We start from the raw sequence: 13918 nt of genomic DNA, 5'->3' as shown, positions 1-13918 counted from the left end.
GAGGCCTTTAGAAAACCCCTTTGAGATGAGCAAAAAAAAAATGACCGCCTCTGTTAATGCTGGGCACTAGCCGAGGTGGTCATTTCGAATTACCGAGGCGGTCAAGAAAACCATCTCGTAAAACAAATTGATCGAGACAGTCAAAATTAAGATGACTGCCTCGGTTAATCGTTCAATTTTTCGGAGGCGGTTATTTGTAAGAAGCCCGCCTCAGTTAAAAGGCCAAGCCCACTCAAGCCCAACTCGGCTTGATAGAAGGCTCCAAGTACATATGCTACAATTAGGGTTTCTTCATCACTCTCCTCCCCATCCCTCTCTCCCAACCGCTCGGAGGCCTCCCTCCCCCTCTCATCCCTTCCCTCTCTCTCTAATGGCGGGTGGTGGAACGGACGTGGTGGCGGCGACGGGACACGGTGGTGGTGCGTGATGGGCTCGGCGGGCCCGATGGGCTTTTCCATTTTTTTAATTTCACTACAAAAAATCTGGTGATCCATGACAATTGTATTTCGTCACAGATCACTGAAAAACCGTCATAAAACAGTATCTATGACGATCTCAAATAATGTCATGTATTGAGCGTCACAGATCACACCTCGTGACGTTCCTTAAATTTTCGTCATAGATTGCTTGATCCATGACGTTTTAAAACCATCATGGAATGTCTCCGGGCCCCTGAAGCCCAACCCAAGCCCGTTTTCTATGACGAAAATTAACGTCACGAACAATATAATTTTCGTCATAGATTCTATTGCCATTTCACACATTGATGACATGGAGGATGATGTGGCTGCTGACATGGTGATGGCATGGATAGCAATGAGGACGTGTAAATTAACGTGGCCGATGACATGGTTGCTGACGTGGTGGGTGACATCAGCACCACGGCCCATTTGTGAATGGCCCAATTCAGCCTGGTCCACAAACTTGGGCCAAATATTTCTCAGCCCACCATTAATTTCCAGCTAACCAAAATCAGCACTATATACAGCACAAATAAAAATTCAGCCCACCAATTCATCCCATTTTTTCCACCCATTTATCGAAACAAAAATCCCAGCACAAAAATAATAGCATCACATGAATCACGTTTCCATTCAGCATCGCATTAAATCAACAGATCACATATATTTGTTTTCATCTAGTATCACTTACCGTCCATTGTAGCATCAGAAACAAAAAAAAAGATAGGTTTCAGCAGAATTACAAACACAAGTTTGGTTCCTGCAAAAGCTTAGTTCCACCAAAAGCTAACATACCACCATGACGCTTTGCTCGGTCCATTTTGACACAGCAAATGCTCAAGCTGCGCCTCCAACACAGCTTGCTTCTTCATCTCTGACCTAGCAGAAATCTGCATGTATGCTTGACGCCCATCTCATTCACATCCACAACCATGTTGTACCTGCACATATATATTATAAAGTTCAAATGCACATGTACATGGTAAATTTCATATGGTATTATGAGGATACTAAGGTCTTGCATATTCAGATCTTACATTTCTATATCTATCCATGTTCTCTACAGATTAGTAGAGTACAAAATCTGCAGTACAGCACCTGTATATAATACCTCATCAGGCAGTGCATCCATCTAGCAAGAACTCTATTTTCAGATAGATATCTAACTGGTCCACCTAGCACTAGTACTTTCAGTCTAGCAAAATAGCAGTTGAGAACACCTCTAATCCGAAGTTCTAAAAAATTGGTATAGCAAAGTTTAAGGATAGATAGCTACAATTAATGATTTCTTATTACAAACATGGTATGACTGTTATTATAAGGGATCAGAAACTTATCTTGATGTATGACAGGCTCAAAGGCTCTTATCAGCTTGTAGGTCACAAACAATACACTCCACAGGATAGCTACAGTTTATCAGGACAATCATCGAGCACCAGTTGACTTTATTTACCAAATCAAAATTGCTGCGTGCTAATGCAATAAAAAATTGTGGAACTTTTTAACAAAAACTATAGGGCAAGTTCCAGGGGCAGATTACTGTGCAAAGAAATATTTGCTTATTGCCAATTAGGATATACTAGACCACATTAGGATAAAACAAATAAACAAAAAAGCTCATGAAAATAATATTGCAGTGCGAGAACTAGCCCCACTTCACATAAACAATATTGCAGCGTTGCCTACGATTTTCCAGTGGATACTATGATCCAAAATCAAACATTAAAGAGCACAATTAATACACCCTTCCAGCAAACGGCAGGAGCAAGAGATTCAATACATAAAAAACAGTCCGCCCAAACAAGCAGCCATGCCCTCGCTGGAGTTGAACCCCGGCAAGAAACAGAAAGGGTTGAAGGAGGGGCGCACCTGAACTAGATTCACAGCCGCCATGTCGTTCGTCGCCGTCGTCGCCGTCCGCGGAGGGGCTACTCGCGCTGGCGGACGAGGCCGAGCGCCACCGGGACTTGGCCGCCGCGCTCCTCCCGTTCACTGAGGCCTGCGCGTGGCTTCACCTCGCCGTGCTCCTCTACGCGCCCCGGGGAGAGAGAGAGGCCGCGGACGAGCAGTGGCTCCAGCAACGAGCGGCGGCACCAGCGGCGGTGGAGGAGGAACCACCGGGGGATCTGAGGAGGAGGCACGGCGGATCTGAGGGAAGGGAAGAGAGGGAGGGGGTTTCGGTCGGAGGAGAGCGGGGAGGAGTCCGCCGCCTCCCCGGCTCCCCCAAAGACACCAATCCCACCTCCCGTCGCCACCAGAGCCGCCGCCAGACCTCATTGGGTTATTCCCAATCTAAAGAAATCCCTCCAAATCTACAACTTACAAACCCTAGTTGAGAAGTGAAGGACACACAAAGCATACACAGAAGGCTATCTATCTTACACAAATATATACAAACCCGCCCTGTACATGGTCCGGTTTCAAACCGGGCAACCCGTGTAACGAAACCATATTAAACCGCTCCTCGAGACCATGTACGGGTTGGTTTGAGTCCGGCTTGAACCGCGTAACCCGTGTCCACGACTTGCATTCGCACCCATCCACGCATGGCGCAGCTACCCAGCGAAGAAACCATTCCATGGGAGCTCGAGCTAGCCCCATGCATAACCGTCTTAATTAGAGTTAATCTGACATGCAAGCTCGAGCTAGTCCCGTGGCCGTGTGGAGCAGCCGCCGACGGATGGGACGACGAGCGCGAGGTAGTCAACGTAGAGTGCTTGGAAAGACGCCACGGCGACAACATCGTTGATGGAAGGTGGAGCAGAACCTGACCCCTCCCTTTGGCTTGGCTCCTCCCATGGCGTTCCAGATGACGGCGGCGATCTGTCCATCTGCCGGAGGAAGAAGAAGGCGTGACCTTTCCATTTGGGCTGGTGGCTAGTTAAGATGGCCCATTTAGTTTAGTTTTTGGCCCACTGGCATGCTGAATGAAGAGCCCCTGGCGGCTTGACGCCCACATCCCATCCTCGATCCCTCTGCTCCGCACCTCTGCCCGACGCCCCAACGGCCGGCCAGGAGCCACAAGCAAAACCCTAGCCGCCACCAGACGGCCCCTCGTGGTCTCGCCCCACCCCTGCACCCCCTCCCTCCATGCTGTGTGCTCCACTCGCTGCTCCATGCTATGCGCTCGGCCGCTCGCTGTGCCACCGGTGCTGGACTGATTCATGGAGGAGGTGGTGGAAGAGCAAGTGGGCGGTAGCGGCCGCATAGATTTGCTTCTGCTGGGCGCACTTTAAACTAGTTGCCGGTTTAAACAGGAAACCGTCTATCCCATGGGTTCCTAAACCATCAAAGGAGCTCCCAATCGATCTGGGTTGGTTTATAACCAATAACCGGTGAAACCGGACCATGTACAGGCCGAATACAAACCCCAATTATTTAGGGATGCGTCATGAGGATTGTGCATGGCTGGGCTAAACTTTTTCATGCTTCCGCGTTCACCCGTACACCTTACTGACTGCAGAAAAAATAAGGGTTCGACCATGGCCTCGAGTTCAGCAAAATTAAATCTAACAAAATCCAAATCACGAGCAGAGATCCAGCTGCTCCAGCGGCTTGACCCAACTATTCCCGTGACTTGCTCTGCTGATCTCTGTGAAAATCACCAGGGGATGAGCACGAGTGCCCCCCCTGCCCCACGAGCATCTCCAAAAGCAATACCACACAAAAAGCCCCAAGTCAAAACCTCGATTAGAAAACAGGGAAGCATGGGATTTCAATGTGCGCGGAAACAGGGTAGAGGGAGAGAACACACCTTGTCCTGATCTGTGCTTCCACACCTCCCCCTGATGGCCACCACTGAACCCCCTCGCTGATGTGATGAATTGCACAAAAAACAGAGCACATCAGAAAACAGACGGAAAAATGACGAGGGGGGATTTTTGGGTGGGCGTTGGCGGAGGAAATCACTAACTTCTTTGGAGATGCTCTAGATGACCACCGGATCAAGCTAAGGTGCCGATGTGTGGGTGATGCAAGAAGTTGGAGGGGAAATCGCCAGTCAATGAGAGCAAGGATTGAGGAGGGAGAGAGACACTAACCCTACCCAAATTCTCTCTCTCATCTTTGGGCATCATCATCATAGGCACACATTGTGGAGGGCCTTATAATACCATCCCCGTCCGTGCTCAATTGAATCTTGAACAAAAAACATAGGAGTAGAGAGCCCTGAATTTGATGGACTGTTGAGTGCTAATCTCTAGCGAAATAAAATCTCAACAGATAAGTAATGGTTTTGGTTCTTGCCTGAAAAATAAGGTTGCACAATACTGAAGTTTATTGCTTTGGGGTGTCATACCACTAGCTGAATGAAATTTCATAGCAATGATCAAAATGAAACTTCGGAGTCATGTGCTGTTGGTTTTCTATAATGAACTATTTGTACAGTTCCAAAGCAAAATGAGGAGGAAATCTCCCAACATGGAAAAGTGTACTATCAGTTTTTTTTTTGAGGAGAGGGGTGTCCCACCTAATTTCATAGATGGAACTTCTTGCAAGCTTAATAAAACATAAGGTTCTGTAGATATACAACCAAAGCTCACACAACACACCCAAGAAGGAAGATGATACAACATACACCACATAGATAGGCCAAGGGTTACTCCTCCAAAAGTAGAGGCATGTCACAAATCACTGAACAATAACACCTCCGAATAGCTATACACCAGCGATCTCCATTCCATAGGTGGCCGTAAAGCTCAAAGTCGAACCCAATAGACGATGGCCGTGACTTGCATTGGCTATGGAGCATAATTGGGATCTAAATGCCGATATGCTTGCAGGAGAAATCAATCACAAGATACAGAAGCACCAAAACATAATTATTTTTAATCACAACATACTTAAACTAAACTAGAATATTACTCAATAGTGTGCTAATCACCATATGCTACTGCACACTACTCATGATGAATGAAGCATGTATTTTTAATCACATCCTCAAGACAGGAGCTCAGCATTCATAATCAATGGATCCAATATTTGCTAAAGATAAACATGCTTCAGCGCCCCAAATACCTTTGCTAGTAACATCTCCACCAGGCTGTGGTAAGGATTGTGCATAAAATTCATTTAAAAAAATAGCACAGATAGTCAAAATAGAAACATATCAGCAATATGTCAAATAGAATCAGGTACTAGCCTCAATCAGTAGCTTCATGCGCATCAATGAATGGTTGAGAAGAGCACCCAACAGTGGAGCTCCTATTATAGTGTAGGACACATACTAAGTTCAAGTTGACATCCAAATTCTTTTAAAAGAGAAGTTCAATACCTTAACGGCCTTAATGCAGCGCAGCGAGGGAGGAGCCCGAGGTCAGGGCACCTAAGAGCTGAGGGAGTAGCTTAGCTTGGGGTGGTGGGGATCCAGCTGGAGGCAGGGAGACGGAGGCGAGGATGAGCTCCAATGGCGGATGCGGTGGTGAGCTGGAGCTCCAAGGGGATGGGGAAGGAGGAGGGGAGGGGAGGGGAGGCGCTCACTGGCGGGAGACAGCCACCCCACCGCACGCTGCTGCGACGGCCGTTGACCTACGACGTCATAGACGGGGAGGCTGAGGGGGGTTCGAGGGGGAGGCGATGGGTGAGGTAGGCGGATGAGCGGAAGAGGGGCACCGTGGTCGAGGCGGCGGAGAGAGCCCACCGAAGGCACAGGCGGAGCTCGAGAGCCTTGGTGGGTGGGTGGATAGGGTTTTGTCGGCAGCCAAGAGGGACTCTAGAGGGTCGGTGGCTAGGGTTTTGTCGGCGGCCAAGAGCGACTCTTGAGGGAGAGAGTGGCTAGGGTTTGTCGGTGGCCAAGAGGGACTCTGGAGGGAGAGAGATAATAGAGAAACGGAGAGATTAGCGGACGCGAGAGGTTCAATTAGTTTGCATAAAATTTTGAGATCCGAACCTACCCTACAAAGGAGACAAGTTTTTTCAACAGCGCATCTCCATTTGTGCCCAATAAAGGAGATGTGTGTTCAGTACACTACTACAAAAAAGCACTAACAGAGGCCTTTAGAAAACCCCTCTGAGATGAACAAAAAAAAAATGACCGCCTCTGTTAATGCTGGACACTAGCCGAGGTGGTCATTTCGTATTACCGAGGCGGTCAAGAAAACCATATCGCAAAACAAATTGATCGAGACAGTCAAAATTAAGATGACTGCCTCGGTTAATCGTTCAATTTTCGGAGGCGGTTATTAGTAAGAAGCCCGCCTCAGTTAAAAGACCAAGCCCACTCAAGCCCAACTCGGCTCGATAGATGGCTCCAAGTACATATGCTACAATTAGGGTTTCTTCATCACTCTCCTCCCCATCCCTCTCTCCCAATCGCTCGGAGGCCTCCCTCCCCCTCTCCTCCCTTCCCTCTCTCTCTCCGATGGCGGGTGGCGGAACGGACGTGGTGGCGGCGGCGGGACGCGGTGGTGACGCGTGATGGGCTCGGCGGGCCCGATGGGCTTTTCCATTTTTTAAAATTTGATTAACAGAGGTAGGTGGACAACTGCCTCTGAAAATGTGTCATTTATAGTGATGTTTTCTCAGAGGCAGTTGGGTTTGCCCGCCTCTGAAAATCATTTTCAACCGCCTCAGAGACGATTATTGTAGTAGTGGTACTCGCGTCTCCTATGAATGACAAACTTATTGGAGATGTGGGCTTATAGTACGCGTCTCCCGTGCAGTACATAGGAGATGCGGGTTATTTATGGGAGTTTTCGGCAGACTCATAGGTGACGCAGGTTGTTAACACGTGTTTCCAATGAGTCATAGGGACACGTCTAGAAACTAGAAACTGTATCTCCTATGATGATATCTTCTTTGACAACTTCTTACATAGTTAATATAATATCTATAGCAATAATATTATAATCTAACACAAATCCAATATAACTTCTGTTAGACAAATACATTATACAAGATTAATTGTAGGTCAAAAGTTTTGAAAACGTGGGATGCTATAGGTAGCATTAGGTATGGGCGTGATGGTACCTTAAAAAAAAGTATGGGTGTGATGGTAATTGGTCAACCCTAATTAATAGGAGGCTAACTACGTATGCATCATCATCTGTCCACTCGAACTGTTGTTTAAGTACTCCATCTATTTTTATTTATATATTGTATCAGGTGTGTCCTAAGTCAAACTTAGCCAATTTGGCAAAATTTATAGAAAAAATAATAACATTTACAATAACAAATTTGTTTCACTAAATCCATGATAAAAATAGTTATTGCTATATTTTTCTAAAATTTAGTGGAAGTTAGCTAACTTTGAATTAGGGTAAACCTAATATGACATGTAAATAAAAGTAGAGGGAGAAATTGTTTAATAATACATGACCACACTAAATTATTGGGCATGTAAACCAATCTTTTCGTGCAAACCGTGCAAACTCTAATTTGGGCCACCGGATCAACATCGAAGGGTATGAGGGGATCGTGTAATTTTACAATTAACTGCCTGCTCTTGGATTGGGTAATCACACTTTTGCAAATCCCCCCTCCAACTCTGCCGACGCCCCCTTTGGATGTTGATCCGGTGGTCAAGATTGGAGTTTGCACGGTTTGTATCTGATATGTTCTCTCTACTTATAGCCGTTTGTGATTGGAAATCACGCTATTTATTTGGCTCTCTAGATCCTCGGTAAATAAGAATGCATTGGATAAAAAAGGCATCTGCTAAATATATCAGTGGCTGCATAACCTGTCTATACATTGTTTTAGTTAGATGTACTCAGTACGCTAAAAAATTATTTTTTAGAATAAAATTTGAATGCTAAATAAAAATAATTTATTTTATTGAACGGAGGGATCGGAGTAACTACGATTCGGATTTGGGACACGTTGTTGGTCAGCACCCATCCATCAGTAATTGTTTGCCGAGGATATAATGTGCAGGCCGTAGCCTGCAGAGAGCGGCGTACAGTCGCGAGCCACAACCAGTGGAGCTGCTGCTGCGGGACAGCCTCCCTCGGGTCTCCCTTGCTGTGTCTGCCGCCGCGCTGTACGCGCGCGCCGTGTCCTCACTCGTAAGGCCCGGCCTCCGGCGTCTCGCCATGCTGCTCCCGGTGGTCGTCTTCTTCATCGCGGCTCCCTTGGGCTTCTCTTCCGCCGTCGTCCGCTGCGTCGCCGGCCTGTACCTGGCGTGGCTGGGCACGTTTAAGGTCGCCCTCCTGGCCCCGGGTCGCGGGGCGCTGGACCCCGGCCTCCCCGTGCTCCGGTTCCTCTTCGCCGCAGCCCTCCCTATCGAGCTCATTCATCCTGACGAAGAACGACCCGAAGCGGCCGAGTCGGCGTCTCTCGCTTCTTACACGTTCAAGGTCGCCACCACAGCCGCCATCGTCCATCTCCACCAGTACTCTAAAAAGATGCACCCCAGCATGCGCCTTCTTCTGTACGGATTTAACATCTGGTGCACCATGGAGCTCCTGTTCGCCTCCATCGCGGCCTTCTGCCGCGCGCTGGGCATGGAGGTGAAGCCGGCGTTCGACAGGCCGCACCTCGCGACGTCGCTGCGCGACTTCTGGGGCCGCCGGTGGAACCTCGCCGTGTCGGCCATCCTCCGGGCGTCGGTGTACGACCCCCTGCGCGCACGGGCCGGAAAGGAGGCGGGCATCCTGGCCACGTTCCTCGTGTCGGGGCTAATGCACGAGGCTCTCGTGTGCTACCTCACCCTGCGGCGCTCCACCGGAGAGATGACCGCGTTTTTCCTGCTCCACGGCATGTGCCGCGTGGCCGAGGAGCGGTGCGTGCGGCGGTGGACGGCGAGGGGGTGGCCGCCGCCGCCACGGCCCGTGGCCACGTTTCTTGTATGGATGTTCCTGACGGCCCCATCGTTCTGGCTGATCTTGCCAACGGTTTACCGGGGGATGGAAGCAAGGCCGGAGATGCTACTACTGACGAAGGAGTCGAACACCTAGGACCTCTTGCCTAGGTGGCACGAACCTAAGAGCTGTCTATGCAAAGACAAAAAAAAATTACTCTGCACCTAGGCTCAAATCTGAGACCTCTTGGCTCACACATAGCTTCATATCCACCCCACCTACACAACATATGTAAGTCTAGTTGGGATGCTATCACTAGTACAGAAAACACTTTAGTCTCGGTTGGGAAATCCCTAGTCCCTTTTTCCATACTACTTCTATATCTTTTACAATATCAAGGACGTGCTTACCACCACTACCAGAAATGTTCATGACTTAGAATTATTTGAGCTATTGTGTTTAGGCAGAGACAGTAAAGACGACATTCCTCCTTCGGATACTGCTGGTTATGTTGACATGGCTGATAGTGATGATGAGGATTATGATATATGCAGCTAATCCCGATCATGATGAATATTTTTAATACATGTATGATCCGTGCTATTTAATACTATGTTAATTTCTAGTTATGTTTTGTTCATTTTGCACCTTTTTCCAAGTACGTATTGTTTATCTTTGCTGATTCGTTCACTATTCTTGATTGCAGGTAATTAAACAAAGATGCCAAGGGGTGCCAAGATGGGTTTCCTGAGATCCTTCTACAGGAATAAAGGTGGACGATGAGCGGCACCTAAGGGGTCCAATGCAACAGAGGCGTCCGGCAGCCGTGGTGGACGGAGAGGTGGTGGAGGAGGGGGAGGCAAAGGGAGAGGTGGAGGAAGTGGTAGTGGGAAAGGTGGTGGAGGAGGGAAGAGGGAGAGGACACCTTCTCCTGAGGATGAGGAGGAGGAGGAGGCAGGAGGTACGCATGAGGTGTGGTTGCGAGAACCATCGCAACTCCCGCCGCGACCAATACCTCTGGCGACACACCGGTGATTTGACCAGTAGGACCTCGGTAAGTAACTTCAGATGTTATCACTTATTTTTTTCATTTGATGTGTTGAAAATCACAATATAAACTAATACTTTGTCTTAAATACTTTTGCAGTAATTGGGTGTTGGTGTCAGGGGGTGACCACAAACGGAAGCCCAATAGCATACTGGGTCTTCTGTGCAGGGAGCACTTCCCTGGGTTAGTGATGCATGCCGGGGTCGAGGAGCCGACCTACACTTGGGACCACTACATCACCATCCTAGACGCAGAAGATCGGGAAGGGAGTAATTTCGGTACCAAGGCGAGGCGGGTGGTGGTGAAACTGTGGGTAAGTCATCCTCGCACTACATTGGTCAATATATTGCATTCATTTGAAATTCTTGGAATAATGACCGCAAGTATTGGGTCTATATGCACGATTTCTACAGGTGCGAGGAAGGACATGAGGCCATGGTGGATCACATAGCCTGTTACAAACTGGTGAGTGACATGCACTACAAGATGCATGTTTAGGTCATTGATTCGTATTGCGCCACGTACGAAATGAGGAAGGTCAAGAAAGAAGAAGCAAGGAATGTCTTCCTCACACTGGATTAATACTTGAAGGTAAATGAGGAACATCTCTACTCATTTCTCTTGAATTTGATCTTCCAATATGTCATACACTTGATTACATGTAGGTGCCTCTGAACTGGTGTGCCGGCAACAGTGTGTGCTGGGCTATGATGGTGGACAAAAGTGAATAAGCAAGGAGTGGGCCGAGAAGCACAGCTTATCCTGGAAGCGCCATGTCAGACCCTTGGATACAGGGTACCTGATGTGGCGCGGATCAGTACCATGAATGGGATTGAGCTTGTCTCATACCCATGCATCATGTAACAAGTCATATAGGCTCAAAACTAGTCGGAATGGATAGGAACCACCTGGGTAGTACTCGAATAAGTTGCTAGGCACACACCGACTTAGGGTTTCCCTGTAACCCTGCTCCCTTAGTCTATAAAAGGGCGAGCAGGGACTCCACCAACAGACACACACATACCACATCCATCTGACGCAATACAAACCACCCAACAGGACGTAGGGTATTACAAAATCTGCGGCCCGAACCTATCTAACCCTTGTGTTGCTCGTACCATCGTGTTCTTGATCTCGGCGACTTCCCACGACCATATCTCTACTCAAGGTTATCCCTAGGTAGGCGTGACAGTAAAACACCAACAACTAGCACCTACCGTGGGGCCGGTCTCCGATGATCCTCCGATAAATGCAATGGGCATCTTCAAATTCCTCATCGCCATGCCCGAAGAAGGTACTCCTTTCATCTTCGGATCATGGGTCTGTGTGGCCGATGCTCAGGGAGGTTTTCATAGCTACATATTCAACTCTGAGGAACCAGAGATCGTTCAACCCAGAGCTATTGATAACACTACTGGGCTTGCCGACCATCTCAGCAAAATCCAACTCTCCGATCAGATCAAGGAATCATCCCGTAACGATCTAGAGAAGATCCAATCTAAAATCTTTTTCAACGTAGAAAAAGTTTCAGAAATTACGCTCGGTATAGATCCCACCAACACTGGGAAGGCATTGACACACTATGAGATTCTGGACAACAAACCGATATCCATTATTGGTTATCATCTGGATCTCACAATTACATCTACGCACAAGGCCAATTATGTATTGGAAGGGCTTATAGCCCCCAGAACTACTCGGATTGGACTGCCCGACTAGTGCCGTACATCCCTAACCTCCCATATCAGGAAGGAAAACAGTTTCCTCCAATCCAAGAGGAGAGATTAGGATTCACAATGCTAGTCACAGATTACTCTGATGATTCCTACAACAATCATCATGTCTACATGGCAGACCTAGCTAATGGCAGGAGAGATAACGAACTGCTAGAGGTTATCTCGATGGATGATCTCACTGCAAATGCCGGTAACAAAAATGACACTGAACGCGACGCAAGACGAGAGAAAAATCGTCTGCGTGCACAATAGAGAGAAGATGCGCAGCAATGCCAGCATCATTGACCTCAGCACAATCTCCAAAACGAGTTCGAACGAGCCGTTGAACAGGGTTTCCACACACCGTGGGCAAATATCATGCATGCTACAAGACTCCTGGATCACATCAATGATCTAGCAGTCCAACAGAGCATCCACCTTCTACAACACGCTGCCTTACAACTCAACAAAAAAGACAAGATGCCTAGCTTGTCCAAGAGCCATGGCCACGCGGGATCTAACCGAACACCGGGAGGAAGGCACAGAAGACAGGAAGGAGGCCAGAACAACCAAGACCTGCAGATCACCGCCGCCAACGAAGAGGCACCTCCAGTACCCTAGGCTCTCAACAACTGGTGGTGGAGGAACCAACCGAGGTAACTATCAACATCTACAAGACGCCGCTTTCATTGAGCTTCACAATTTTGCGGCTGCAGGGTATGACTCTAGGCAGACCATCAACACCCGGCAAGAGGCCCATGCCCTCCAGGAAGGATTCCAGGCTCCAACCGACGTTGACTATTTTCCAACATTCAGACGAGAGTTCAGCCTCTACGTCTACCCGGAAGGCTTCAAACCAGTCAGCTTCAACAAGTACGACAGGAAAACCCCACCACACCAATGGCTTCGGATCTACTCCCCGACAATCGATGTAGCTGGCGGGACCGACACTACAAAACTCGCCTACTTCCCGCTAGCCCTGGAGCCTGCACAGCTCCTGTGGCTAGACTCCTTGCAAGATAACATCATCGACTCCTGGGCGACTCTCTGCCGACTCTTCATCAACAACTTCCAAGGAGTCTTGACTTGCGTAGGTACTCGTCATGATATGTCCCAATGCAAACAGACCAAGAATGAGTCCTTGCGAGATTACACGAAGCATTTCTTGGAGAATTGCGCCACCATCGCCAACATCACTAAAGACGACGTCATCGACCGCTACCATCAAGGCCTCTTCCACATCTACATCTTCAAGGATTTCGGCCGCCAACGACCCAGATCCATTGCGGAACTCCGCGACATGATGATCAAGTGGGCTGAAAATGAAGAAAAAGAAAACGACCACTTCACGAAGCGCGCCGATGACAACAATGGCAACAAGAGGTCAAACGACAATTGAGGAAAGGGCCCGAGGGACCAATCAGAACAAGGCGGAAAGCGAAGGCCAAACGATCACGTCGTGGCGCTCGATCGCTCTCAGCGTGGAAAGAAATTATCCGCACAAGAGCGGTTAGAAAAGCTCCTGCTAAAAAGGTGCCTTTTTCACCCAGATGGCAAGCACTCAGTAAAAGACTGCCGAGACTTGCAACAAACCATCAGCAGCTTCTTCCACGAAGACAAAAACAAAAAGAAAAAGGACAAGGAGGACGGAGAGAAAACCATGGGCTCCCTAGACCCAAGCAGAACAATAAACGTCATCTTTGGAGGTGACAGCTGCCTTTCAAAATGGTTGGCAAAATTAACTCCCTGAGAGATATTATTAGTGGAACTGGCCAGACCAAGATATCTCATGCTAGCGAGGTACCAATTTCCTTTTCAAGGGAAGATTAGTGGACCAGCTTTTCCGAACTAGGGAAACTACCACTAGTCCTTGATCCCGTGGTCGTAGGCGTGAGACTTACTAAAGTACTCATAGATGGTGGTAGTGGGCTCAACATCCTGTTTGCAAGTACTCTA

General features: G+C 48.2%; 1 protein-coding gene and 1 long non-coding RNA gene across 2 annotated transcripts; one reads left to right on the top strand and one right to left on the bottom strand.

Moving 5' to 3' along the window:
• Positions 1-1131: 1131 nt before the first annotated feature.
• LOC120680179 lies at positions 1132-1874 on the bottom strand. The gene is made up of 2 exons (XR_005677500.1): positions 1499-1874; positions 1132-1402 (listed from the first exon to the last, which is right to left on the bottom strand). It is a non-coding gene; the product is annotated as an uncharacterized LOC120680179 (long non-coding RNA).
• Positions 1875-5865: 3991 nt separating this feature from the next.
• On the top strand, positions 5866-13585 carry LOC120677970 (probable long-chain-alcohol O-fatty-acyltransferase 4). Its single transcript, XM_039959147.1, has 6 exons — positions 5866-6019; positions 8334-9490; positions 9663-9787; positions 9906-10253; positions 10347-10560; positions 13513-13585. Exons 1-2 carry the CDS (start codon positions 5866-5868, stop codon positions 9353-9355), a joined length of 1176 nt encoding a protein of 391 aa, XP_039815081.1. The 3' UTR covers positions 9356-9490; positions 9663-9787; positions 9906-10253; positions 10347-10560; positions 13513-13585.
• Positions 13586-13918: the final 333 nt, after the last annotated feature.

The sequence above is a fragment of the Panicum virgatum genome, chromosome 6N (genome assembly GCF_016808335.1).
Source record: "Panicum virgatum strain AP13 chromosome 6N, P.virgatum_v5, whole genome shotgun sequence".
Classification (NCBI taxonomy): domain Eukaryota; kingdom Viridiplantae; phylum Streptophyta; class Magnoliopsida; order Poales; family Poaceae; genus Panicum; species Panicum virgatum.
This window is presented reverse-complemented; position numbering and strand designations above follow the sequence as displayed.

What these genes read in the sequence shown, in the direction of transcription:
- LOC120677970 (XM_039959147.1), top strand. Translation starts at nt 5,866, where the DNA reads ATGGCGGATGCGGTGGTGAGCTGGAGCTCCAAGGGGATGGGGAAGGAG. An exon ending in AGACGGGGAGGCTGAGGGGG is followed by an intron (nt 6,020 to 8,333) that starts GTTCGAGGGGGA and finishes TATAATGTGCAG; the next exon opens with GCCGTAGCCTGCAGAGAGCG.